Consider the following 27,411-nt stretch of genomic DNA (forward strand, 5'->3'; position numbering starts at 1 on the left):
ACTATTGTGTTTACATTGTTACGGAGGCGTGGAGTGAGGAGAAGTGTGAAGGGTAAATACGGTGCATCCCTCACCGACTGCATCGCGGTGCTGGTGATGTCCGCCCCCAGAGAGATGGCCAGCTTGTACAGGTGGCGCACGTGGCTCTGCCTCTCCTGGTGTTGTGTCAGCTGAATCCTTGCCTGGCTGGTGTTCTGGAATCCTGTCACTGGCTCTGATGTCAGCAGGTTTTCCAGCTGGGACCAGGCAAGAGGTAAATTGTGTTACACAGTTAATTAGACATACAATAATTTGCACTTGTTTTGTATTAAGCAGGCAAGAGAAAGAATAACACAGCAGTGATAGACATCAGCTAACCTCATCAAATAGCTGGTGGAATTTAACTGCCACGTTGAGGACTCTTTCGTACTCTTTGATTTTGTCTTTTACTCGTTCGTGCAGGTGCAGGAGCTCGGTGACTTTCTCATTCTTCTCTTTTATAGGAATTCCTTTTAAGGCTAACATCTCAGAAATCTTGACCATGTATTCCACCTCTGCATTCAATTTCTACAAGAGGAAGACAATGGCACAAAGGAATCGTAAATGTGTCACATTTCTTGATACAAGTTGTCATACTGTGCCAGCTAAAAGCATAAGCAGTCTTACCACAAATTGAGGTTTTGCAAGATTAAAATTATCCTGCAGCTGAGACACAGTCAGAAGATCACTTCCCAGGTCAACATTGGAGGCTGGAACGAGAACATCCTCTAGTGTCTTGAGGTTGAGGACTGTCTTTAAAAACAAAGTACAGATGCCTTTACATTTCAGGTTAAATACATTACCAAAAATAGCATGCTATACTATATAAATGTGTAACTTTCAACTGTGCCATGTATACCAATTTAAGCCAAGGAGGCCATCAGCTGGATAGTGTGCACTTGTCTGCAAGCCGATACCTATTTTACAGCGCACAAACTGTGCAGTACTGCAAGAGAGTACTGCTGATCAGAGGTATATACACCTTTAAAGAAAACCAGTAGCTTGTGGGTGCCTGGGTCTTGCTGGGAGGAACAAATGCAGGAGAAAACTAACCTACATTGTTATTTTATTGACTCTACCAATTAGGTATTTAATATAATTATTTCCTAGAAAATCAAAATGGTGGTTTGTGGGAGTGTTCTGTTACATTTATTACCTTTTTAAGCTGTTCTTTAAATTTTTTCCACTGCTTTTTCACTGATTTAATCTGGCTGATGTGCAGCTGCCAAGAAGTCCACAGATCCATAAGGTTGGTCTTCTTCTTATTCAGATCATCCAAAGTCTTCTCCACCACGCACACAGCTGATTTCATATTCAGGGTGTTCATATTTCCACTGACCTGCCACAAAATGCAAAATCAGGAAGATCATTGCACCATGTAGAGGTGTCAAATTGTGGCATACAGAGCCAAATCACAAAAAAATATGTTTCTCTCAAACATTATGGACAAAATAACCTCTACAAGCTAGATTAGAGCTAAATGACAAACAAAGATGGGCTGAATGTGTGTTCATGACAGTAATTATCACCATGTTAAAGGAGTTTATGAAATTGTTTCCCAGGTCCTGTACAACAAGGAACCTCTCCAGCAGGGACTGCCACTTGGCATCAGCAACCTCCTTCATCGCTGCATTGCTTTCCTCATTCTCAGCATCGGGCCTGTTTTTGTAGCATTCCTGTAGACTGCAGATCTGCTCGTCCACCTGTACCAACAAAGTATACAGCTTTGATACTTCATCCCCCCTCTTGCTTTAGGCCTATGCTATTTAAGGGTGTCAATTTCAATTATGACAGTACTTATGATTGCACACATGTTCTGCTTCGTAAAACAAATCATTCACAAGGGCATTGCTGAGCTATTGAAAAAAGTATAATTGACATCAAAATGGGAATATTTCAAGAATTACCATGACCACATCTCATTTAAAGATCAACCCACCCAAATTGATGCGATTTTAACTGGCACTGGATGGAAAAACTACAAACATCTCTCCGAAACTACCGACAACACTTCGGTACTTATCTACCAATTCCAAGATAGAGCCCTACATTATGATAGAGAATTTCATAGCACTGTTAGCTTAATCTTCAGTGTTTCTCAAGATTTCTATTGCAGCCAGTTAAATGTGCTAGATCAGCATTCGCGGTAGCCTACACACACACCGTATTGCAGATGTATTTAGGTTACTATCTACAAGGTCTCATTTTGTATGCTTTTTTGTGTGACATGCATCGTAGCCTACAGAAAGCTAATGAAATCTGAAGTCAATCTTGTCTGATTGTCAACTGACACCAGAAGGAAACGCCAACCTTACAAAGTTTATTTTCCGTACCAGCGAAGCATCCAAGCAACACTAGGGTTCAGGATTGTTCTGTATGCATAATTAAGCATGTACGTAATGTTGATGTAGCCTATGTCATCCTGTAAGAACAAGATAGGACCTCACAGATAAGATGGATATGCCCGCTATGAAGACCGAGGGTATTTAAGCCAGGCCATATGACAAGCATGTTGAAGGTTGCTGTACTGCAAACTTGTTTTGTTTCAGTGATCTACCCGCTGGGTCGGCGTGACATTTAATAAACTTTGACTTTTCTCTAGTAAGTGTTTGTTGACTTTGTTGAGTTCAAGCATTGTCCCGACTTTGAATCCACTGAGAGAAGTTGGGTTCTAACAGTTTGGTGAGGAGGATGGGATTTGGAAATATCTTGGATTTAATTGGATCAAAGAGAATCAAGGAGAGGGTGAGTATTATTGTTTTCATGAAACTTGCCATTAGGTGTTGATTGTTCTTGAACCAATTTCTGGAGTGTGCAGTCACTGTAAGGAGCGTTTTAGCTGATGAGTGCGCAGTCAAACTGAGGAGGGTTTTTAGCTGACGAGAGCACAGTCACTCAGCATTTTAAGACAGATTTCAGATCTGTTGCTTCAGCGCTGGGCATTTGAGTGGATTGTCTTGCCTTATTTGTGCATATTTGTGTTTATGTGTGCCTGTGTCTGAGTATTTTTGAGTGTGTGACATTTTCTGCACTTCCTTAGTCCCCCTACGCTGTAGATAAGGCAGGGAAGCCCGCTTGGTTGAGTGAATGCAAGAACTAAATCCTGCTAACACTTCAGGTTGTCTTTAAACTGAGCTTCTGAACAAGGCAGACAAAGAAGGCAATATGTGTAATACAGTACTGAACTATAATCATAGCAGAATATGATAATGATATGATGATCATAAGAGATCATTTAGTGGAGCAAGCAGGGGCCTGTTACAATGTGTTTCACAGGATCCAAGCACAAAGCCAGATACTGCAAAGGAGGAAGGTGAGGAGTGTGAGTTGGAACCAGCAATAGGTAATCGGCAATAGAGCTTTGCCAGTTATGTTCCATGGAAGGGGCAAACGGTGCACTGCTCCCAGGAATCAGGACAAGCCCTATCACCATCACTGGGACCTGATGTACAAGTATTATCAAAAGTAAATGGAGCCATAGCAGAGTGAGCGAGCTCCACCACTTGGTGCAGGAGGGTCTTTTACATGCTTCACAGAATCTTAATGCATAATAAAATAACATTAACATTTCTTACTGCATTCTGTCATTTCTGTTTCTATTGTCTTATTTGATCCTGATGTCACCACCATGCCCAGCCATGTCCTGACAATTCTTTCAGTAAAGGTCTCTTTGCATATGGGGTTAAATATAATAAAATATGTCATGCTTATTGAGGTGTATTGCACCTTCAAGAGGGTGATTAGAGAGGTGAAAAATGAAATTATCTTCTCTAAATTAGGTAATTTTAGGATTAGTAGAGCCAGTTTTTTTTTTGTTTGGATGTGTGAGGTAAGGGTCGCCTCACCACTATATTCAAAATGGGGGACTGATGGGTTCAGGATTGTTATGTATGCATGTACATAATGTTGATAAAAAACAAAACCTATGGAATCCTGTAAGGACAAGATAGGACCTCACAGGTGAGATGTTTAATGCCATTTTAGATCACGCTGCCTGTTAATGTAATAGAAAGCAACTGGTTGTTGATTGTTTAGGTAGGCCATGAAAAAAGCTTGAGAAATGGAACTGATGACGAACCTCCTCTGCAGACCGTAAGAAGCTCACGTAGGGCTTGAGGCTCTCAGTCCGTGCAATGATATTCCTGGTGAGGGTTCTCAGCTCTTCACTCAGTATGCTGGCTTTATTGGAGAACTCCACGGCCTCAGGAGATTCTAATGATTTCAGTTCCTTAATGAGTTCTGAGATGGCCTCCAATTCATGCGCTACACCCTGAATGAAAAACAAAAGCAAATTAGCATTCTTGGGGCAGTACTTGCCTGGAGAGTTTTATTGCACCTCCTCTCCTGCGTATCAAGGATCAGTATCCATACGCTGTTCATGCTTGTGAATCGAATGTGGGAACACTCACCTGGGTCTGGGAGGAAAGCTCCAGATGTCTGTTCAGCACATCTTCAGAGTCTGACAGCACCAGTCCTGGGTCCACACTGCTGGAGAGGGCACTGCTGCCACTTTTTATCCATGCTGAAACCTGCAGTGAGGAAAACACTTTCCTTAGTGCCTGCTCTAGGAATAGCCACAGGAGTGCCACATTTGAAAGCCTGTTTCAGTCTGCTGCCGATTGAAAGGATACTCCCCAAAAATCGATATTTGATGGTTGCTTACTTACTTTGTGCGTTATTATCCATTTTGATATTTTCAATTATGTCCTCAAGTCAAGTTTCAAAACTGGTACTAACTAAGTTCATCTCATTTGACCACATAATAATTTTGCACTTGTTAGCAAATCATACAGTTATCAAAAAAACAACCTCACCAATAAATATTTGAAGTATGTTCAGTATAACTCACAAAATCCTTCGGCCCCTCTAGAAACAGGTGCAGCAGTAAATTCCTAAGCCTCACAAAAAGGGCCCCTCGCTGCTTCTCTCAAGGACAACAAAGGCTAAACAATTATTTCTGATTTAGAGCCTGTTTATGTAACGTTGAAGGGTAGAGGTTGGTGTGTCCTTATTTTAATATTCATGCCATACAATTGTTCGCAAACTTTAATTCGTTATATTTTCTGAAGTTGGTTCATCACTCAAACCTTGAGCCTTGCAGAGGAGATCTCATACAAGCCTTCCAAAAAGTCAAATTAAATTATGTTAATAAGCAAACTATCATTTAATGATGTTTCATTAATAAAACAAATTTCTGCCCCTATATAAATAGGGCCAAAACATTGCCACTCCTGTAATGTGGAGAATATGCTAAATTGTTATGACTGAACTACTTTAGCACCTCAATTATAGGTGCATATGAATACGTAGAGGACGCAGTAACATTGTGAGACTGTGTCTAGAAATCAGGACATATTTTAAACCACTTAACCACTTCACAAATGATGCCTAGGGTGGGTAATAATTTAGACTGTTATTGTGGAATCTTTTGTTCAAATTTTTATTTAGGAGCTATTATATTTAGTTAAAAAGGCAACCTGAATGAAAATGGTAATTGTTTAATGATAACGCATGTTCTCACATTTTGAGCACTTAATTTTTCAGTGTAGGTTGGCTTAGAAACATGTGATGTGGAATTTTGACATCAATTGAACAACTACTCATGCCTTTAGCAGGAAAGTGACTGCCAAAGTGTGGTTGGGGAGGTGATAATCAAAGAACGTTCTCATTACATGGGTTTCCCGAGCACATTCGTTAAACTGACTCTTCAGAGGAACTTAACAAGAAACTTCTTTGCCATATTTGGATAATTAACCTGTGAATGAAATTTTCGAAAACAAAAATACAACTGCTGCTCACTGGATGTTTTTTGTTTATTGCACCAGTCTCTGCAAACTGTTATGCGTGAAATTCCCTGGGGATCAGCAGTTACTGAGATACTCAAACCACCCTCTGGACCTCATCTGCATGTTTTTATGCATTTAGTTGCTGCCACATTAAATATTTGCATTAACAGGCTAGTGTACAAGTCTACCGAATAAAGTGATCACTGAGTGTATATCCTTCTTGTATGTGCAGGTATACATGATGTGCTTGAGAATGTTTAATACAGCTTGTATGTATCTATAGCCAGCTGTTCGCAAGGTAGCTAGCATTAATGCCATCTACAGACCTTTTTAAGGTTAAAAAACCTTGTTGGTGCAAGACTGTTTAGGTAAGAATAACCTAACTGAACACAGTTAGACAATTGTAATAGGCCTTGGAAGTCCCAAGCTCTCTTGGAAGTAACCCAAAGCAAAACCGTTGTCCATATATGGATTTCCAGATTTCCACAATTTCTCTATGGGAAAAAGTAATGGCCTTTTCACATAGCCGTTTCTGTCACAGTCTGTAATTTAATCCAGACTCATTTCTCTCTTAAGCGGCACTGGGTCCACTGAATTCCGTTGCTGCTTTCCAACCAAAATAACCATTTCCTTAGCCAAATGCGAAGACCACAACATACCTTTATGCACCACAGTTACCGGTTCCACGAGAAGGGTTCCCTTGGCTTATCAATGCTAGCGTTACACAGCAAAGCAACGACTCAAATAACTTAAGGAAACTACTAACGAGAACACCAACGTTGACAAGAATAAAGACACTTACAGTGGTATGTACAAGTAAAGAAGTGGTATGTACAAGTAAAGAAAACATATAATAATTATACAAATGAGTAATAGCCATTGGCAACGCCTGTGAATGGTAACTGTATGTGAATTATCCGCCGCAATAAAAAATAAAAATATTAAACATATTTATTTTGACAATAAAATTGGGTGAAAAGTATTCTTTTTCAGATACAAACTATGGTCCAAATGTCATAATTTTTTTAAAGGATTTTCAAAAACTCATCAGATTTTTTGATCAGAAGTCTAGTTCTGTTCATATCAACATGCGTTATAACATGTTATGACTTCTACATCTTCCTGGATCATGACATTGTTACACTATCATAAATGGTCAAGACTGTATGGCATTTCCTTGTGAATATGACATATCCTGTCATGTGAACATAACATCTGTCATAACATTTACCAAAGGTAAATGACAGTGTTATGTCATTTGACATGAATTGGCATCTACTGTTATGTCGTGTGTATGGCAGTGTTATGTCAGCCTTATGTCAAAAGGTTCAAGTGAAGTGTTACCAATTAATAATCCATATTCTTTTCCAAAGGTAAAGTATTACACTGTTACTCCAGAATTCAGATACAAGAGATACAATCATGGGTTAGCTTCGCATACCTTGTCCACCAGGTCTTCAAATGAGGACACCAACAGCTGTCTCTTCTCTGCTAGCTCCCTGTGGGCCTGGCAGTCCTTGCTTAGGGAATCCACCCGCTCATGAATATATCCAATCATCATCTGCACCCCTACCACCTGAGTGCTGGAAACACAAATCGAGTGAGTAATATGTGAGTAAATATTACAAATATTACAAATATGTGAGTAATATTATGAATCAGATTCTCTCAACATTTGACTGAATTGATTTTAATGCTCTGTGACCAAGGCTCGAATTGCGGTCATAAGAAACAGATTGTAATCTTGGCCGTAACCAGCTATGAGGTCACTGAGGTCCGGACCCCAGTATTTTTTACATTACTGTGAAATAAATTAAATGCAGTGCACTATAATGTGCCTGAGAGTCACTTGATCAAGGGGGTAGTCTGTGTTAAATTTTATAGTCCGTACAAATACAAATGCATGTAATGATTGGGTTTTCTGTGGTAACTTGCTTTCAGAAGTGAAAGCTTGACAGGACTAGCAATAGTATCTAAGGAGAGCAGGACTTGGGCAGGGATTGACAAAGGCTTATGATTCACCAACGCTTTGTCAAGGGATTCAAGGATTCAAATCCAGGTCCTGGATAGCTGCAAGGTGTGCTGGATTTGACTATTACTTAATTTATTAATTACACAGTTCATTACACAGTTAGCTTACCTCACTTTGTTTATTGGGTCTGAATCGGTTGCTGATTTTAAGGTGAAAACAAAAACCAGCACACCTCTGCCCCAGAAGATTTCAAACACCAGTGGTTAACGGATGTATTTGCCGTTTATTGAGCCTCTGGTGCTAAAAAGTTCATTCAAAACTATGAATTTACTCTGCTAATATTCTTGCATTTTTGACAGTTTTTCTTTCATTCTAAAATTTCTTTACGTCGATTACATTTCTTTCTTGGCCACTCAGAGGAACAAGCCACATACAACATTTTTTCATTCTTATTTATCCCATCAAATTTAGGTACCCAGTGCACATAGCGCCAAAAAAGCCCCATAGTCAAATAAGCCAGCCTCCATGAACTGGCTTCTTGCATCGTTGAGCAGCTCCCATAGGAACGGAAGCTGTCTCCAGTTCTCATATATCTTGATGAAAGGCATATAGCTCTCTAGCCAGTGTGGTGCCAGGAAGGGCATTGGGAAGCTGACCACCAGGAGCAGAACAGGCCCCACACACAGGTATAGCAGTAGTTGTGATTCATTGTAATGCTAATTACCTAATTATTGGGCTTAATAAAAGGCCTAAGTGTCCAGGCCAAAGTTTTTTTAAGTTTTGTTGCCAGATTGGCTGTTTTCTTGTTTAATTTTTTTTGGAAAAGACTTATCTGATTTCAGTTTGACATCATTAAATGGCAGCAAGCCAAATCTGCTGACACAGGAGACATTTACATCTTCCTTCCTGTCTTTTCACTATTAGAGGTTCTCCCCAGCCCTCCATCACACCAGCTTCTCACCTTTGATGGTTGACTTTGTTAAGGAAGAATTGCCCTTGCTGTAGGGGTTCTGCAGCTGCTTCTTTGACGCTCCATAGCAGTTCCTCGTGTTTCTTGGCCAGCTCGGGCAAACTTCGCACTTCGGACCTCACCCCTTTTAGGCTACTTTCAATTCCCGCCAACACTTCAAATGCCTATGGACATTTGTTGTATTCAATCAAACTTAAAACATATATAGTTCAGTCATAGAACATTTCTTCTGAGTCATCATTAATCAGTACAATACCCTGGAATCACTTGGGGAACTCACAATTCCAGTTGTGATCGCAACATAAGTGTGTGTAAATGGTAAATGGTTGGCATTTATATAGCGCCTTTATCCAAAGCACTGTACAATTGATGCTTCTCATTCACCCATTCATACACACACTCACACACCAATGGCGATTGGCTGCCATGTAAGGCACCGACCAGCTCGTCAGGAGCATTTTAGGAGTGAGGTGTCTTGCTCAGGGACACTTCGACACAGCCCGGGCGGGGGATTGAACCGGCAATCCTCCGACTGCCAGGCGACTGCTCTTTCTGCCTGAGCCATGTCGCCATGTGTGTGTCTGTAAAATGCATATTCAATTTGAAATAATATTTTTATGTGCTTGAGCAGTTTGGAATGGATTGTTTGGAATGGATTGGATGGAATGGATGGTTATATTGTTTCATGTAATTCTATATGGCAAAACCGAAGTGTGGGACAATGGCATTCATATTCAAGCTATTTTGCATCACTAAAGTGTCAAATAGAAGGTTATGAACATCAAAATAATATATTTGTCCTGTCATCTATGATGAATGTGAGAGGTCTTGGTACCTTATTAGCACTGCTGAAGAAGTGATTGCTATCCTGAAGCTGTGCCTGGCGAGCCGCCATGAGATTCCAAAAGTCTTCATGCATAGTCTTCAATTTCTGTGTCCTCTCGTCCAGATGTCCCTTCTCTGTGCGACCTTCTGAGGTCAGAATCTCAGATGCCTCCATCAACAGTCTTTCTACCAATAAGCTCCAGTCCTAAGAGAGAGGAGTTATGTGTATACCATTAAAATTTTGTCTACATAGTGATGCTGTGAGGCAAAGTAATTTCCAAAAAAGCCCATACGTTTTGGTTTATTGCGAGATCAACTGTGACAGCATTTGAAATAGCTGAATTAATTTTCATTCAGTCAGGTCAAGAGGAGAATTCCCTCCCTCCTTGGATGAGTTAGCCATCTAGCGGGAGCTGACTGGCATTCTGTCAGATCATTGATGTACTCATATCCCTAAACTCTTTTTGGGTGTCATGGTACAGTATGAAGAATTTCTGTTCACAATGTTACAGCTAATTTACAAATCTGGAGAGGCTTCAGAGACTAACATTTGTATCACCTTCAACAATATACATTACAATATGCATTCTAGCTACATATTATTTTGTTTTATCTATGCAGAAATTTCCTCACAGCCAGGTTTGTTTACTTCTGGTCATGCACATGGATGTTCTAGACCAGGGATGGGCAACTCATGGTGGGCCGGCGTGTATGCAGGATTTTGCTGCAACCAGTTACCATGGCTCAATCAGATAATTAGCCATATGGACCATGACGAATTCACTTGTAAATTAGACCACAATAAAATGCTATAAGACAAGAACATTTATCAGCTGTTTATCTCACAGAATGTGGCAATAAATGACAGATTAAGTAAATGATTGGACGAATTAAATAATTAAGAGCAGACGTTGGTCAGAAATCCAGAAACAGATACGGCCTGCCTTGCTCATCTCTGCTCAAGACATTATAGCACACGAGGGGAGTAAAAATTCAATGGTGATGGTCTGCCAGACAAAGGAGTGCTGTGAAACAGGCACAAATCTTGTTCACAGTTACTGACTACACAATCTTTGCTCCGTTTGCACATGTCTGATGTCATATCGTAGAGCATGAGTGATGCGCATGAAGAGCGCAGAGCAAGGTCAGTCAGGAAAGTCTTGCTGCAGCTGACCATTAGTGCATGATCAATCATAGAGAGAAAGCTGGTTTGGAACTATTTCTTACTAGTTGCAAAGTTCATATTTCTGAAATAAATCCCCAAATTGAGCTTGAGCTCATAGTACTTGTTTGAGAAGTTTGAGAACGTCAAGGTTCTTGAAGACTCAGAAATTATTCCTCATTCAATTTAAAGACTATAGGTCAAATAGGGTATGGGAACTGGGTATTCAAATTTTCAAATTTATTCAGCTTTTTAGCACCACCATGCAGCCAAATTGCTATATTCATGTTGACAGTTTACACCAGCCCCTACCAGCCTACCGAATTTTGTGTTAGCATATATTATATTTTGATTGCATTGGAATTGTAGTTTCATAAAAAAATTATAAACCAACCAACCAACACAGTGCTAAATAGAGTATTTCACTTCAATCGGGCACCTTCCTTCAATGGTGTATAAATTAGTTAGGCCCACGACACCTCCAGAAGGTTCAAGCCTGGCATCCCAGACCCACCTCCCTCCAACGCCCTTCAGTAACCACTAGTGTGCCCCATGCACAAGACTCCGGTCCCATGTGGATTTCTAAATAACAACTAGCCTTACCTGCCAACCATCTCCAAAATACACTGCCAATAAACTAATCATCCGTACTGCCACCATACTAAACCAACATTAAATGTTTTCTTGACTGAACACAAATACAGGTATAACAGGAAGAACATAATAATTAGTCATTATATTCACAATTATGGTTACTTCCTTCTTGTGATATACTAAAATATGATACTAAAATGATACCGCTTGCATCCGACAAAATTCATGTTTTACCTTGGCTTTCAATTCAAAATCTTTGTACTCCTGGAGCAGTTCCTCATTTTCAGACAATGTAGAACCCAGTTGATCTTTATCGAGGAACATCTCAGCATAGTTCTTATACCAGTTTGCTGCCTGAATAGTATGATAAAGATATGAAGACAATTAAGTTATATGAGTATTGTTTTATAATGTTACAGTTGTTTGCAAATTGAACAAATATTTGTGGTAGAGATAACCAATGCAGTGGGATATGCTTAAGGGATGGTACCGCTTGGATGTTTTTACATACAGTACTGTTTTATGTTAAAATGACCTTGCTTGGCATCGTAATAGATTATAATACATTTATCTATCTAATGAAGCTAAAAAATGAACAATCATAGATTAATCTAACCACTGACAAATAGTTTTATGAAGTGATACTTAATTGTATAAATCTATAATAAGTAGAGGTAGATATTATTAAAAACATAATGTATTTACAACAAATCTTGTTAATAGAAATACATTTTTGTACAGCCCAATTATGTGAATGCATATCTGACGGACAGGGACTCACTTCCTGTTCTTGCTGCTCCCACTGGTAGATGTGGCGCATCATCTCCAGGTCAAGGTACTGTTGTTTCATATTGCGATCCACCTGCCTACGGCGGTCTTGCAGAATCTCCATGAGGCTTTCCACCTTTTCACAGCTCCTATGTGCGCCCAAAAACCTTCCTTGGTTCACAAGAGTCTCATCCTCCTGGAACTCCTTCAAGAGGTCCAAAAGCTCCTGACTCTTGTTCAAAACTAGCATAGATTTTTCCAAGAGGCCTGGAGGAATAACACAAACAAAACCTGTCAAAGTGACCTTTCACAAATAATGTAATTTGGTTTGGTAATAATGTATTTACTCTAAAGTGTTCCCACTAATGTAAGCATGAACCAAGAATATGTAGAAACATGAACTATATTATTAACCATAAAATACTTGAAATTGTATTCAGTTACACAGTTCAATAAATCACAATAACAATGTAGCTAAATAAATGATTGGACAAATTTTGGACTAAGAGTAAAAATAACATAACATTTTATCAAGGTCTCTAGACACAAAGTCACTATCTGCCTGTCACACTGGCCTTTTTTCATAGAGCTGTGCTTCTGGAGGACATCCTTTAGGCAGTCAGGTCCAGTAAACTCTGGTACACTGTGCTGGAAGTCCTCTGCCTCATCAATCTTAATGGCAAACTGCACACAAAAATAAATAAATAAATGGCAGACATTTGTATTCAATGGTAAATGTTTTTTTTGTGATTTCTTTCTACAGCACCTGATGTTTTTCTATTTTAAAGTATAGCACATTATTTTCCTGTATAGGAGTCACTATTTCAGTGTCACAGTTGGAGCCAAAGGGCACTGGTATTAATATGCAGAATGTACATGGACTTACAGATTTGCCTTCTGGAACTAGGGTTTCACATATAACTATACCCGTCACATGACAAATGAATCCTATTTCCTGTTTTTGCATCTGTAAAAATGAATAGTACAGGGCTCTAATCCATCTTACTAATTGTACTTTGTAGTCAGTATAACAGCTTGAGGAACGCCTGTTTCTGTATGTGTCTTCTGAACTCATGGAAAAGTTTAATCATTGGTCATTCATGCCTCTGTTTCTATGCTTTGATTATACAGAAGCACAGAATTACACAAAATACTGTAAACTAACAAATAATACCATTATTGGCATAAACTTTATTTTCCAACATGTGTGCTTTATTAATGATTCAATGGAATCAAACCAAGTCTTACAAAAAAATATTCCTCCATGCATGACTTTTCAAGGTCACAGATATCCTTGGATTGGACTGCCCTCTTCAGTTCAGACAGTTTTTTGATGGGACTTAAGTCTGGAGACTAAGATGGCTATTGCAGATAATTTCATTTCCATTTTTGTGTGGATTTCGATGGATATTTTGAGCCATTTTCTTGCTGGAAAATTCACAATACAACTAAGTCTCAGCTTCTTCAGATTTTCTTCTGGCAGAAATGACCTTTGGAATTTTATTTAATTAACTATGCCAATGATTAGGCCCTGGCAGCAAAACATCCATTGCTGCCAAACATGTCAATGGCACGTATAGCCAAATCATAATTCCAATTACATTTGGCAAACTCCAGATGCTACTGTACCCTGTGCAGTGTGATTTCATTCAGAGAGAGTAAAAATACATGTTTTATTTTTCATAATAAAACAGAATAATGTGCTTGTCACTATGATGACTTTGAAAACATTAAGCAGGTATTCTTATAGTGTAGTGTTCCAGTCATATGATATGTGAACAATGAGTGATCGTCTGTAACAGTGGTAGAATATACTGCTATTAAATCTCATGTTCTTGGATTTATTGAATTTTCCATGAGCAAGTAAGATAATTTCACTGCATGCTGAAACAGTCAATCCTTTAGGCTCAAAAACAAAAGGTTTATGGTTAATGGTATCGGTCTTTTGAAGGCAATGTTGCATACTGTACTATATGCTATATATTCTTGGTTTTAGGCACAATCTTATAACTGCTAATTGGAAGGTCTAAAAAGTATTTCTGGCAAAAAAACACAACTAAAGCAAGTGTGCTGAAGTTCTTACCTCCAGGGCTCGGTCAAAGAAATCCGAGGCTAATTGTAGAAGGGACCTTCGCTTCTCCAGCTGTGCGATTAAGGTCCTCCATGCATCACTCAGTGTACTGGCCATAGCCACATGTACATCCACCTCATTTCTCTTGTCCTTTGCTACCTTATCTGCCTCAGACAGCAGACCCCAGACACCATGTTCATGTTTCTGAAAGATGGGAGTAACAGCATAAAATCTGAGAAAAGTGGGCATTTCACATAGCTTAAAAACAAAAACCTACACTACTGTTCAAAAATTGAAATGGGGGACTACATATAAAAAGTGCTGTAATTATGACATCGCAAAACCAAAATGTATAAAAATTATAATAATTTCATAAAAACTCAGAGTCTGTGCTTTGACCACGTATGAATTGCTTGATTACAGACACAGAAAATTAAATATTGAATCAGAAAAAGCAAAAAAGACAAGATGACCCCAAACTTTTAAACAGTAGTGCATATACTTTTAGGTAAAGGATAATGAACCAAGCTATACAAGCAGAACAGTAGACAAATAAATGTTTATCCATTCAGCAGTTGCAACGAACATTTTCTTTGCTTAATTTTTGATAATATCTAGGGCCAGATGTAGTACAGTACGTACATGAAACTTGCTGCACAAAATACGGCCTGACAAGTAATGGATGAAATGATTACTTGTTCTGAATCAATCTGAATCAAGGTCCCATATTGTAGTAAATGACATTTCCCTTTATGCTCTGTGGATTTGTGGATTATAAAGGAGTTATAAGAACACTAAAAGTATCAAATGCTCTCTTTTATTATGCATCTGCAAATTTAACTAAAGTATCTCTGTCAAGGTAATTTATATAAATAAAGAAGAGCAGTGGCCCCAGCACCAAACCCTGTGGGACACTTCCCACAATACCCTGCTTAGTCCCTACTACTACTCTTTGAGTTCTATCCCAGAGCCAGTTCCGAACCTACTCTGAAATGGCTCCTGTAATTCCTACTGTCCTCATTTTAATAATGAGTTTGTCATGTGGTACCTTATCAAATGCTTTTTGGAAATTTAAATATACAATATTATAAGCTAACATCTAAATATCCTGCTAACATCAAAACACTTGGTAGCTTCCTCAAAGAATGCCAAAAGGTTTGTCAGGCATGACCTACCCTTACGAAAACCATGCTGGCTCTCCCTTAAAATGTTATTATATTCCAATAATTCCAGTTTGTCTCTAATGTCTCTAAAGGTTCCAGTATTTTACATGTGATACAAGTTAGACTGACAGGCCTGTTGTTTCCTAGATCGGTATGGTTCATAGATGCTCTTCTGCATACCACTGTTGTATTGTGAGGTTATTGTGAGAGGCAGTAAGAGCAGTCGTCTGGCAGTCGGAGGGTTGCCGGTTCGATCCCCCGCCTGGGCTGTGTCGAAGTGTCCCTGAGCAAGACACCTAACACCCCCAAATGCTCCTGACGAGCTGGTTGGCGCCTTGCATGGCAGCCAATCGCCGTCGGTGTGTGAGTGTGTGTATGAATGGGTGGATGAGAAGCATCAATTGTACAGCGCTTTGGATAAAGGCGCTATATAAATGCCTGCCATTTACCATATTTCCGTTACTGCCACCTTCCTGTCAACTTCGACCAGTCTGGCCTTTCTCTTTTGATCTCTCTCATTAACACGTCAGAGTAACCTTTAGGGACTGTTGTGCCCAAAAATCCCAAGAGATCAGCAGTTGCTGAGATACTCAAACCAGCACCAACAATCATTCCACAAATGTGTCCACATTCTGATGGTTGATGTGAACATTAACTGAAGCTCCTGAACCATATTTGCATGATTTTATGCATTGCTTTGCTGCCACACAATTGGCTGATTAGATACTGCCATTAATAAATAGGTGTACAGGTGTTCCTAATAAAGTGCTCAGCAAGTATATCCTGCTCCATTAGCAGCTATTCTTGAAATTTAACCCAAAACCAAAGTGTTTGAATATAAAGGCAAAAGGATATTGCTCTGTAGCATGGACCTTCCCGCTGCTTTCCCTTCAACTTTACAGTGATGGTAAATTTAGACAGATTTCTCTTTTTCTCCCTGGTCTTTTCCCCAATTTGGGATCACCACCTGCTATTCTGTCCGAGCCCATGTAGGGAGCACACTCACTGAAGAATGTTCACTCCTCCAACACTCTCGCCCTTGATGTCAGTGACTTTTCCCCCACCCCACACTACAGGCTACACAGCACTGTGGAAGAGCTAGCGGAGGAGAGGCATGTCTCTCACCGATAACAGCTGGTAATTTATGGGAACCTGCTATGTGAGAAGTTAATGCAGCGGTTGGAAAAATCATTGGTTGTCTTGAGCTGTGTTTGGCTGCTGGGTGGGCCGTTCAGTTAAGCGCCATGCTACAGAGCATGGATGAGCCCCATGGTCTCGGAGTGAATCCTGACCTTGCCAGTAGCTCCAGATGGTGACACGCAGTCTGCGATTGTGTCTCCCACAGTACATGATGGCTCAGTTTTTTAGGGGTCTGGTTTTATTGCTCTTTAGTGACCTCCACTGGTTGATTGAGTGCCTGTGGACTGCGCACCTAAGCCACATGTGAGAGGTTCCTTCAGCTCAACTCAATGTGAGCTTGGTTGTGTGAGAACAAGCAGGCTGGTGACCCTACCTTCAGAGGAGAACCACTGATGTCTCAAGTCCTGAATCCAGTCCAGAATATTACAATTTTGACCGCGTTCATGCGCAAATCCCACTGCCAATTCATTGGACACGACAAATTAGGTTGAAAATGTCATGTTCAACCACATGTTGGGTACCAAATTAGGTTTTAAACCATAAATATGAGATGAATATGTCTCGGGCATCATGCATTTAGCTTGATGTGAATATACATTAAGCCATTGTGTCACCTTTGCGTTATTCCAATTTATAAAAGCAGAAATTAGTATTATTATTACTGGTGTACATGGTTGCACTCACTGGGGTGCTTGGCTGTGCTGTTCATGGTTTAAGATTGCATATATTTCAGATTTATTTACAGTTCAACGTGATCTAATTCCATTCATGTCAGATTCGTCTGCCGACGTGATCTAATTCCATTCATGTCAGATTCGTCTGCCGACGTGATCTGCTTTCATCCGTGTAAGATTCGAGCCTTACAAGGGGTGAGGTGTCTGAAGTTTGCTCCTTCTGGTGGTGTTGTGCAACCCGGCATGATACCCGTTACCCCGGGTGTGTGGTTTTCCTTCCATCTGGTTTTGCGATCCTTGGTGTGGTGAGTAGGAGTAGTTTCTTTCTATCAGTAATGTTGGGGAGAGTTGTGTTATTTTGCTGCATGAATACTGTGTAGGGGATCGACATATCCCGGACAGGACTGGGACCGTAGAAACCAGCCATATTTGCAGGTTACTACCCCTCAGGGTACGTAGCGCAATCATTGTAGAGGGCAGAGAGAGAGAAATGGTGGTATGCATGTTTTTGTAACTTTGCTGTGTGACTGTGGCTATTAGCTTAAACAGCAAATAGGCTACAGTAGGAACGGTTTTAGAAACAAGCATGTCGCAATTGAAAGTATATAAGTATTATTTTTGATGGCTGCCCGTAGATGTGCAATATGACAACATGCACATATATATATTATATTAACTGTGGAGTAAGTTTGAGCTCTGTTAAAGGTGGCAAGCTTCTCCATCTTATTTAAGTATATAATTATATATACTATATTAAGTATATTAAGTATATATTACTGCTGAGTCAGGAGCATAGCCTAGGTTTTAAGTTCCAGTTCTAGAAACAGAGTTTGGGAGGCCTGTACCAGTGGTCACTATACCTCTGTGTACCGGGCCTGATGTTACGTCACAGGGCCGCTGGGTGCCACAGCAGATACCAAGTCTCCAACCCTCTGATGCGCTGCTACAAGGTTGGGGAATCAGCCGCATGTGGGGCCTATGCGAGACCTCTGAGACTGGTGTCGGGTGTCGCCTCACAGAATTTCTGTCTTTCTGAGCTGCTGGAAACTGAGTCCTCTGGCCTGTGCTACCTGTATCAGTAACAGTTGTATACTTATAATTAAATACATAGGCAATAGTTTGTGAAATATTTGTTATAGACATATGTAAAATTAAATCTACTAAATGTTCTATAATAGATGTCACATAGGCTTTGCCCTAGTGGGGATACATCTGTTGTAAAACAGGATGAAATCCCTGATTATATAATTTATTCTATCGGATAAATTTAATTATATATAGGCGTAGGCCAAACGTATAGTGCATCTTGGTGCACCATATTGAACATAAAATAGACTGTCTGCATAGGGGCCACTCATTTTTAACCCTATTAGTATTCTTTCAGCAACACCAGAAGGACGAGCACGCTGATACCTTCAGCCCTCGCTAAATTCCGTCGTTGCGTTAGCGTTGGGTTTTACACTGCTATTCTTTTACCAGGTTTTACCATGATTCTTTCATCTATTTGTACAAAGTATACTTTAAACCATAAACGTATGACTCAGCAACACAACACAAAATTGTCCAAGAATATTCTGATTAAATTATACTTGAGTGTGAGATAAAGTAATGATGGGAACATGCTTGTGGCAAAATCTCCTGATGATAATCATTTAGTCATGAAATAATATTAATACACATCAACATAATATTATTTAATAATAAGCACTTAAAGAACATATTAATGTTACTTGCAGTAACATTCCTGATATAATTAACATGAATGTTCAATATGCAGATTCTTTTCTACATTTTGGTTTCACCATGTAGAAATTACAGCCCCCTGATGAAGAAATGTCTTTGTCCCAAATATTATGGAGCTCACTGTATATGGAAAGTATGACAGTGATCCAAATATATGAACCTTTCAAGCTTGTTATGCCAAATTAGAGAAGACTTGAAAAACATATAGTACTGCAGACTTTTGGATGGGTATTGCTGAAAATAAAATTAGTGATAGCCTAAGGGGGGCAGGGGGGCAGCCCATTTATATAACAGGAATACATCATGAAATATTAAATATCTTATGCCGGCATGACATCAGTCAGCATACCTCATTGTCCCCCAATCACAGAGTCTTTTGCTCTTTTGTGATATTTCATTCTGTAAAAACAGTAATTTTGACCATATTAACAATCTGCATTAAGCGTTTATGTATTTACTGAATCACAAAACATCATTTTCAGAAAATAAATATTCTAAAAATGTAGAATATCAGTCAATTGATAATCATACAAGAGCATATTGGCAGTAGAGGGCGCCAACGCCATTTTTCCTTGTTAGTGCAAAAAAACATACCTTGCTTCTTTAGTTTCCTGGGTTATTGAGTATAACAAAGTATTGGGCTTTTCAAAAGCAAGTGGTGCAACTAGCTTTTCTGCATTTGCGGCCAACATTTGAAGCTCCTGCAACAGGTTGCATTACTTGTGATAATTCCCTGAAATACAGTAATAGCAAATACTGCAATATACAGTACTGCAAATTTACAGGCACTAGCTATGCCAATACATTCAGCACAATCAATACACTCATTGCAGTCACTCTATCATTTGGATTCAGCTTGGTTGGGCCTCTGGGTAAGTAAAGCTCCTCACAGCAAATAGCAGCAGTCACTGTATAATTAGCTATATGATGCAAGTGCTGTAGACCGTTGTCAGCCGACATGGGTAATGATGGTTGAATATACCTTACACAATGGCTCAAAAGGAATGTTTTTAAGTGGAAGAGACATACAAGATCTCCAGTAATACAGTCAGGTCCAGAATTTTTGGCACCCTTGATAAATATGCACAAAAAATACCATTGTGGCAAGTGGGGCTTGGTTTGCAGGAAGGACAATCCGAGGACTGGTTAAGCAGACACACACACACCTGGGCTACACAATGAATTAGTCCAGGCTGTTAAATGTGTGCTCTTTCCCGCAGTAGGCGGCTGAGACCAGGAAATTACATACAAGAGAGAGTGGTTGTACGAGAGACCCGGAGAGTGAAAACTACAGTTTGGTTTTGTGTTTCGTCATTGTTTGGTTTGCCATTTTGATCCTGATCCCAGGAGGGTGACGGACAAAGGCCTTTTTGTTTATTTCTATAGTTTGTGTTCACTCTCTCTCGCCCATGCCCGCTCCCTGGAGACTGAATTAAACACTGGTGAAAACCAACAGTCACTCTTCTGTCCACCCTGGGGTGTGTCACGGCGTGTGACAAATTGGTGCCGAAACCCAGGACAGAAGAGACTCTGAGGATTTAACCTTCTATGCTACTGCAAACAGCTGGCCCAGATGCAGGAGTCCCATCATCAAGCCCTCTGCAGCCTGCAGAACAATCAATACCAGGTGATGCAGGCTATTACGGCATTTGCTGGCTGTGGATCGAGCCATACTAACGGGGCTGCTGAGGGAAGGAACACCCCTGGCCCACATCAGGGTACAGAAGATGGGGCCAGAAGACGACCCGGAGGCGTTCTTTGAACTATTTGAGCAGACAGCCAGGGTGTGCAACTGACCAGTGGAGGAGTGGGCATAGTTGTCACCCTCCAGGCAACCATCGGCAAATGGGTGGGACTGAAGCCGGGGGGCCACTGAAAGAGACTGAGGGAACTTTGGTTTGTCGGCCCTTCACCTCCTCGACTCCTGCTTGTACAGGCTACAGCCTGAGAGCTGCAACCTCAAGGAAATCGTAGAGCAGGTCGCACTAGAGTAGTTCATGATGGGGCTCCTGAAAGGGACCTCCGACTGGCTCCGGTGCCACCGGCCAACCTCCCTGGTGGCAGCCATTGAACTAGTAGAGAATAACCTCTCCCTCGGAGAAGACACGGGATGAGACTGTTGAGTAGCTGACTAAGTGATTAAGATTGATGGAAGGCTACTTGAACCGCAGAGGGCAGTGTCATACCCCTACTTTTTTTATAATTAATGACAAGTTATGGTGAGTCGGGACCAAAATACAGGGGAGGACAGCATGCAACTTTTGGTGGCAAAAAGCCATTGGGAAAAGTTTTTTCAAGTGGCTCACAGTAATTTGGGACAAGATAAAACACTGAACCGTATACGGGAAGAATGCTGTTGGTGGTATATGGCGTCAAAAGGAAATCCTGCAGCCATTCCAAAAGCACCAGTCATTACCCTAAATAGAGGGTCCCCTTCAAAAGAATTGGCATGGACCTCGTTGGACCATTAGAGCAGAGCACAGAAGGATATTGCTCTGTATTAGTCATAGTAGACTATGCAACCCGGTATCTGGAGGCAGTCCCCCTCTGCAATATATCAACCAAGACTATTGCGGAGGCGCTGTTACATTTTTTCTCCCAGGTCGGAATCCCGAAAGAGATTCTCACCGATCAAGGCATATTGTTCATGTCACAGACACTGAAAGAGCTTTACAAATGGGTGGACGTCAAGTCTATTAGAACCAGCATCTACCACCCTCAAACAGGCTGGTGGAGCGGTTCAATTAGACTCTGAAGACAATGATTTGTAAGTTTCTTCCCACCGATCTCCGGAATTGAGAAATGAATTGACCCCCTGTTATTTGCTATATAAGAGGTTCCCCATGCCCCCACCGGGGTTTCCCCCTTTGAGTTACTATACGGGTCGTGGCATTCCGAGGGGTCTGTTTGATTCTGCATGGATTACCAAAAGGTAAACACAGTTTCAAAATTTGATGGCTATTCTATGCCTTGGGTGGACGAGCTGCTGAATCGGTTGGGCTCTGCTCATTTTTTTCAGTGACCATTTCAGTGTGTCCCCAACCCAAGTCAAAAAAATAAGTGAAGTCATTCCTGGAGCTAGCAAATGACTATTGCTTGTTCATTCCAGATTTTTCTAGTCTCGCTAGCTCCTTGACTGATCTCAGTCGAAAGGCAACTTCAGGGTGGTCTAGTGGATGGAGCAGTGCCAGGTGGCATTTGTGAGAATTAAAGCGTGCTTGTGTGGCAGTCCTCTGTTGATTAGTCCAAACCTTTCCTCCTGCAGACCAATGCCTCGGATAGAGAACTGGGAGCAGTGTTGTCCCAGGAGGTTGAGGGCGAGGAGCGACTGGTACTTTACATCAGCCGCAAGCTCAGCCCCAGAGAGAGTTGGTTCGAGAACAAATTTCATGCCATAAAATGGTCTGTGGTGACTCTCCAGTACTACTTCCGGGGGAGAAACTTTGTCCTCTATTCAGATCATGCCCTGCTCCAGTGGCTGCACCGAATGAAGGACACCAAGTCAAGGATTACCCAGTGTTCTCTGGCCCTACAGCCATTCCATTTTTGTGTAATCCACCGGCTGGGGTGGGAAAATGCTTGTGCCAATTTCTGCTCCTGGGAAGGGAGGGGGAGTCAGGCAAACCAAATGCGCCTCGGCTGCATTCTGTTGGTGGAGGTGTGTGGCAGGTGGGGCTTGGTTTGCGGGAAGGAGGCAGGGCAAACCGAGGACCACGCCTAATGGTTAACATGATTACCTGGGCAACATGATTAATTAGTCCAGGCTCTTAAATGTGTGCTCTTTTCCCCAGTAGGCAGCTGAGACCGAGAAACTACTGAGGAGAGAGAGCAGTTGGAGGAAGGCCACAGACCTGACAAATGACAAGCTTTTGTTTGTCATCATTGTTTACGTTTGTCATTTTGTTCCTGAGAGTGTGACGGACAAAGACCTTTTTGTTTATTTCTATAGTATGCAGGTGAAAACCAACATTCACTTTACCTGCCTGTGTCAATCTGTTCTGTCCACCCAGGGGTGTGTCACGGCATGTGACAACCATAAACTAAGGAATAATACAGTTATTGACCTAAGCTTTATTTTCCAACATGTGTAAAGCAGTGTGCTTTATTGTGCCTATTTTGTACTAGTCCTATAAAACTGTCCATATCTCAAAAACAATTTCCTGCACACACATGGTTGAAGACTTAAATTAAAGAATCTTGTACCATTCAGAAATTTGAGACAGAACAAATTTATGTAAGAGCATGTACAAACAATTTAGACAAAAGTTTAATTAAAAATAAAGCACTTTTATAGTTTTTATAGCACTGAATATCTCAATTTATAAGTCAAGGACCAACCTACTTTATATTTGTGTACAAACTGATGTCAACTATAAAATTGGGTAAAAATATCAACAGTCATTCAATTTCAGCATGAGTTTGGGAAAGTGTCCCCAAATCTTTCCAAGTACAAAAGAACTGCATAGGTTTTTGTCCAAACACATGAATGATCAGAAAAGCTTATTGTTCTATTAAAACATATTTCTTATACATAATGTAAAGAAAATTTACCTTTATGTGTATTTTATTCACACATATTGTTTTCATAAATCATGCCCAAAATGTCCAAAAAGCTCTCCAAAAAGGATTACTCACACTAATGCTTTCTTTTTTTTTTTTTTTTTTAAGATATTTTTTAGGCCTTTTTCAGCTTTATTGGACAGTATATAGTATAGAGAGACAGGAAGAATGGGAGCGAGAGAGAGGGGAAGACATGCGACAAATGTCGGACGGACGGACGGATTCGAACCGCCGACGTCGAGGCTCGCAATGAGCATGCGGTCAGTGCTCTACAGGCTGCGCCACCGAGACACCCAACCCACACTAATGCTTTCTAACCAACCTGTATCACATGGAACTTGATTTCAAAATTAACAATAAAATTACAGGTTTATCTATAGCAAGTCTGTAACCTGTAATTACCTGTTACCACCTCATACAACATAATATGGGGTTGAATTTTAGTAGGCAAATACACATGAAACTATTTACAAAAGTACAATATTGGAATATACACAGCTGAAAGCACTATGATGTCTGCTGTACAACCAAACTTCAACCCACACATGATAAAAAACTGTCCTGTGATATTGACATATTCTACAGTGATGCATGCACAACAGCCGGGTAAATACCCTCAGGATAAGCTAAAACATAGTTTTACAGAAATATAGCCCATCCCTGTTGTGAAAGCTTAGTGTATTCTGCACAGATTTATGTCAGACAAAGATTTGCCTGCAACGCAAACACTCACAGGATGGTTACACATGTCTGTATATGAATTCTGCTATGCCAACGCAATAATATTTCTGAAGTGTCTGTCTAAACTGCTGTTCTCGCAAGCAGAGTGCCTTTTTAACAATCTGGCATTGCCATTTTGTGGATTTATTACGTTGCGGTTTATATTATTTTAGAAATATGAACACAATAATAATTTGGGATGTCGACAACTCAAAGGGGCAAAGTTGATAGGGCTAAAATACGCATTTTGAGCTCTGTTCATGTTTGCAAGTAACTGTGGCATTATATTTGGAAAGAAATGTTGCTGTTAAGTTAAGCTGTTGAGTAATATTTTGGTGCATTGATTTCCAGAAACCGAGTGGTCCATTATATCATTATTAAGTGCATGAAAGTATCAGGATGGATAGATAGTAGTCTGTGCATGTGGAAACATATTTTAATTTAATTACATTTTCATTTAATTCCAAACTGTTGCTTTGGAAACCAATCACATACAGTAAGCATAGACACATACAGCCCTGCTCATTGCTCAGTGCTTTTCAGCTGGTTACCTTAAGGTTGGTCAGGAGCTGCTCGTGCTCATCAAGGTGTTTTTTGGTCTCATCCTGGTTGCTCCCAATCTCTAGAAGGTTTGGTGTTGATTCAGCCAGCCGCAGCTGCAACAGTGGCCCACACTACAAAAACATAAGCCATGCCAAGTTTGCATTGAACTGTTTGAAACACGAGGCCCATGTGGTCCCTGTGTGAATATCGCAGACTGTAAACATCACAGGAAGAATGGCCTACGAATGGCGGAAACTTCATATCATGTCTTCTGCATGCTATCCCATCAATGCCTGACACAAAACATTAGTGTGACACTCCACTGATGGCAGAACATGCAGCAAATTAAATACTCTCATGTTGATGCCTGACAAATTAGCTGAGGATAAAGAGGTAAAATAATTTACATTTATGTGTGATAGATACCGGTGAATTATGGGATGTAAACACCCTTTATATTCCAGTGACACGACACAGTACCATACCATGTATTAGTTTTATTTATTCTGCAGCTGATTATATTACAATGTGTTATGAGGAACACATTTCAGAATACCACATGCTTCCCATACTTTCTTTCATGAGGACACAAAATAAAACATTGTCTTTATCAAACCGGACACTATACTGGCACAAGTGAAACACAAAAGACTGACTGAAATTATAACCCATTTAACATACAAGATGGTTCTTTAATTATTGGCAAACTGTGTATCCTCATTTCTCAGTGTCATTAACAGAAATTGAAGGCTTGGATATTTCTATACATCACACTTGTATAGCATACCCTGTTGCACATTGGCATTACAAGTATTCTTGTACTAGCTTAATGGAAACAATTAAAATCCACTATCAAATGGCCAAATCGTATGCTTATAACTCCATTGACAGAATTTCTTTGACAGTTTTTACAACTGTGGAGGAATCAATTCTGTGACAAGATGCGCTGAGGTTAATTTTGAGACAAGTTCTCTCAAACAAAATAAATATAATATCAATCACTTTTACAAAATTTAATTTTAAAATATGCAGAGAAAAATAATACCATCCATCTATTATGTTGTGAAACAATATGTTCTCTGTAGCAAACTAGTGTCTTCAAATAACTTTCCTTATTTATAAGGATAAAATGAGTAAAGTAATGATGTTGTAATATTGGATATAGTTGCACTTAAATTATCATCATATGATGGTTACACTGTTCTAAGATAAAATCTCAGCTCTGCCTAACTGATCTAAATAAAACAAGCTACAGCTGCCTTCTTTGCAATTAGCTTCCTCACATGTTCTTAAACATTTGACGAGTACCTTAAGAATTGCGACAATAAGCCGAGATTCCCCAGCTTCCACTGCGACGGTGCTGATTGTCGTTGTGGAAGGCTGACCTTTGGTGTCACCTTCGCTGGACATTGTGCCACCGGTCCGCTCTAATCCTGGGCCCTCTCCCTCAGTCCCTCTGCCAGAAATCCAGGGCAGTCCAAACTGTTAGCAACTTTATGTTTCCCTCAAGAGCTGCTCACTTTCCACAGCGAGGGAGTCGATGTAAACAGTGCCAAGTCTCCAGCAACTCGACTGCAGTCTCAGCAGCACCGAAAGCGATCCCTCTGCCGTGGTTTCCTCCCTGCAATCCCAGTTGAGGCTTCTGGCTTGAATGAATTCCCAACACCAAACACAGTACAAGCAGGCATGGACAGAGCACAGCAGACTGTGCTAAAAATAGGAATATCCACTAGGATTATCAGTATGTTGAGAGTCACTTGACACACCCCTAGTATAGTAGCTCTGGTCTCTCAGCATGCCCCCCGCACCAACTTATCTGTCCCTCTCTCTCTTCATTTGTCTTTCTGTCTCTGGTTGTCTTTCTGTCTCTCTCTAACTGACTTTCTCTCTCCTCCAAATAATACCCTGCATCTACGATCACGATACTGCAGAAAAATACAAGTAAATATATGCACATTAATTTCTATCAGTGCAACAGTGTCTCTCCTGATCTCAGAAGAAGTCTTTACAGTGTCCCCATTGGCAGCCAAGAACACTTCACCCAGGAATGCCTGTGTTTAAACACACAGGGCTGGTGAACAACTCAGTAATTTTAATCCCAACCAGTACTTCTCCAACTGCTTCATGCAGGAGATTGCAGAGAAATGCACCGATAGACAATTAATAGTTTCACCATTTTGTCACATAACTCTGTATACAAAATCTTTGTTATATGTTTTAAGCTTGCTTCCCATGTAGGTAGTAATACTTCCACTGGGTTGTTTTAAATATGACGTGCAAACCAGCATGCCAGAATCAAGGGAGTGTTGCCTTGATAAAAAACACTGCAATCCCCTGACTTGTGCACAATGGGAGGAAGAAAGCCTGGGAAACGACAGCAAAAGCTTCACTTCTCTAGGACACACTGCTGGACAAACTCTGCCCAAAGTGGCAACAGCTTAATAGTGCTACTCACCACTGGGACACATCCTGCATCATAGTATCAATGCGCGTGCGGCTTATTCACAACCCACAGGAATAAATACATGTTCTGCAGTTTTTTGGATACTAAAAAGACCAGTCATTCACTTACACAACCATAATAGTTCATGTCTAATGACGCATTATGTTAAATAATTGCTTTTTAATTGAAATGCACTGCACTGTGACCATTCATAATTTAAGATATTAAATCAGATAACATGTATGCAAAGGAGGATTTA

General features: G+C 40.3%; 1 protein-coding gene across 1 annotated transcript in view; it reads right to left on the minus strand.

The window, feature by feature from the left end:
• The window catches only part of ccdc141 (coiled-coil domain containing 141), a 54,830-nt gene extending 28,509 nt beyond the window's left edge, over window positions 1-26,321 (minus strand). The window contains exons 1-16 of the mRNA XM_061235789.1: window positions 26,018-26,321; window positions 24,718-24,840; window positions 14,179-14,370; window positions 12,671-12,779; window positions 12,109-12,362; window positions 11,562-11,681; window positions 9,582-9,776; window positions 8,738-8,910; window positions 7,246-7,387; window positions 4,428-4,547; window positions 4,097-4,288; window positions 1,548-1,721; window positions 1,175-1,357; window positions 646-771; window positions 358-546; window positions 75-236 (exon numbers count right to left, since the gene is read on the minus strand). Of these exons, the coding sequence (XP_061091773.1) occupies window positions 75-236; window positions 358-546; window positions 646-771; window positions 1,175-1,357; window positions 1,548-1,721; window positions 4,097-4,288; window positions 4,428-4,547; window positions 7,246-7,387; window positions 8,738-8,910; window positions 9,582-9,776; window positions 11,562-11,681; window positions 12,109-12,362; window positions 12,671-12,779; window positions 14,179-14,370; window positions 24,718-24,840; window positions 26,018-26,119 (2,556 nt within the window). The 5' untranslated portion in view covers window positions 26,120-26,321. The remainder of the gene's footprint in view (window positions 1-74; window positions 237-357; window positions 547-645; window positions 772-1,174; window positions 1,358-1,547; window positions 1,722-4,096; window positions 4,289-4,427; window positions 4,548-7,245; window positions 7,388-8,737; window positions 8,911-9,581; window positions 9,777-11,561; window positions 11,682-12,108; window positions 12,363-12,670; window positions 12,780-14,178; window positions 14,371-24,717; window positions 24,841-26,017) is intronic.
• Between the last annotated feature and the right edge of the window lie 1,090 nt (window positions 26,322-27,411).

The sequence above is a fragment of the Conger conger genome, chromosome 3 (genome assembly GCF_963514075.1).
Source record: "Conger conger chromosome 3, fConCon1.1, whole genome shotgun sequence".
Lineage (NCBI taxonomy): Eukaryota > Metazoa > Chordata > Actinopteri > Anguilliformes > Congridae > Conger > Conger conger.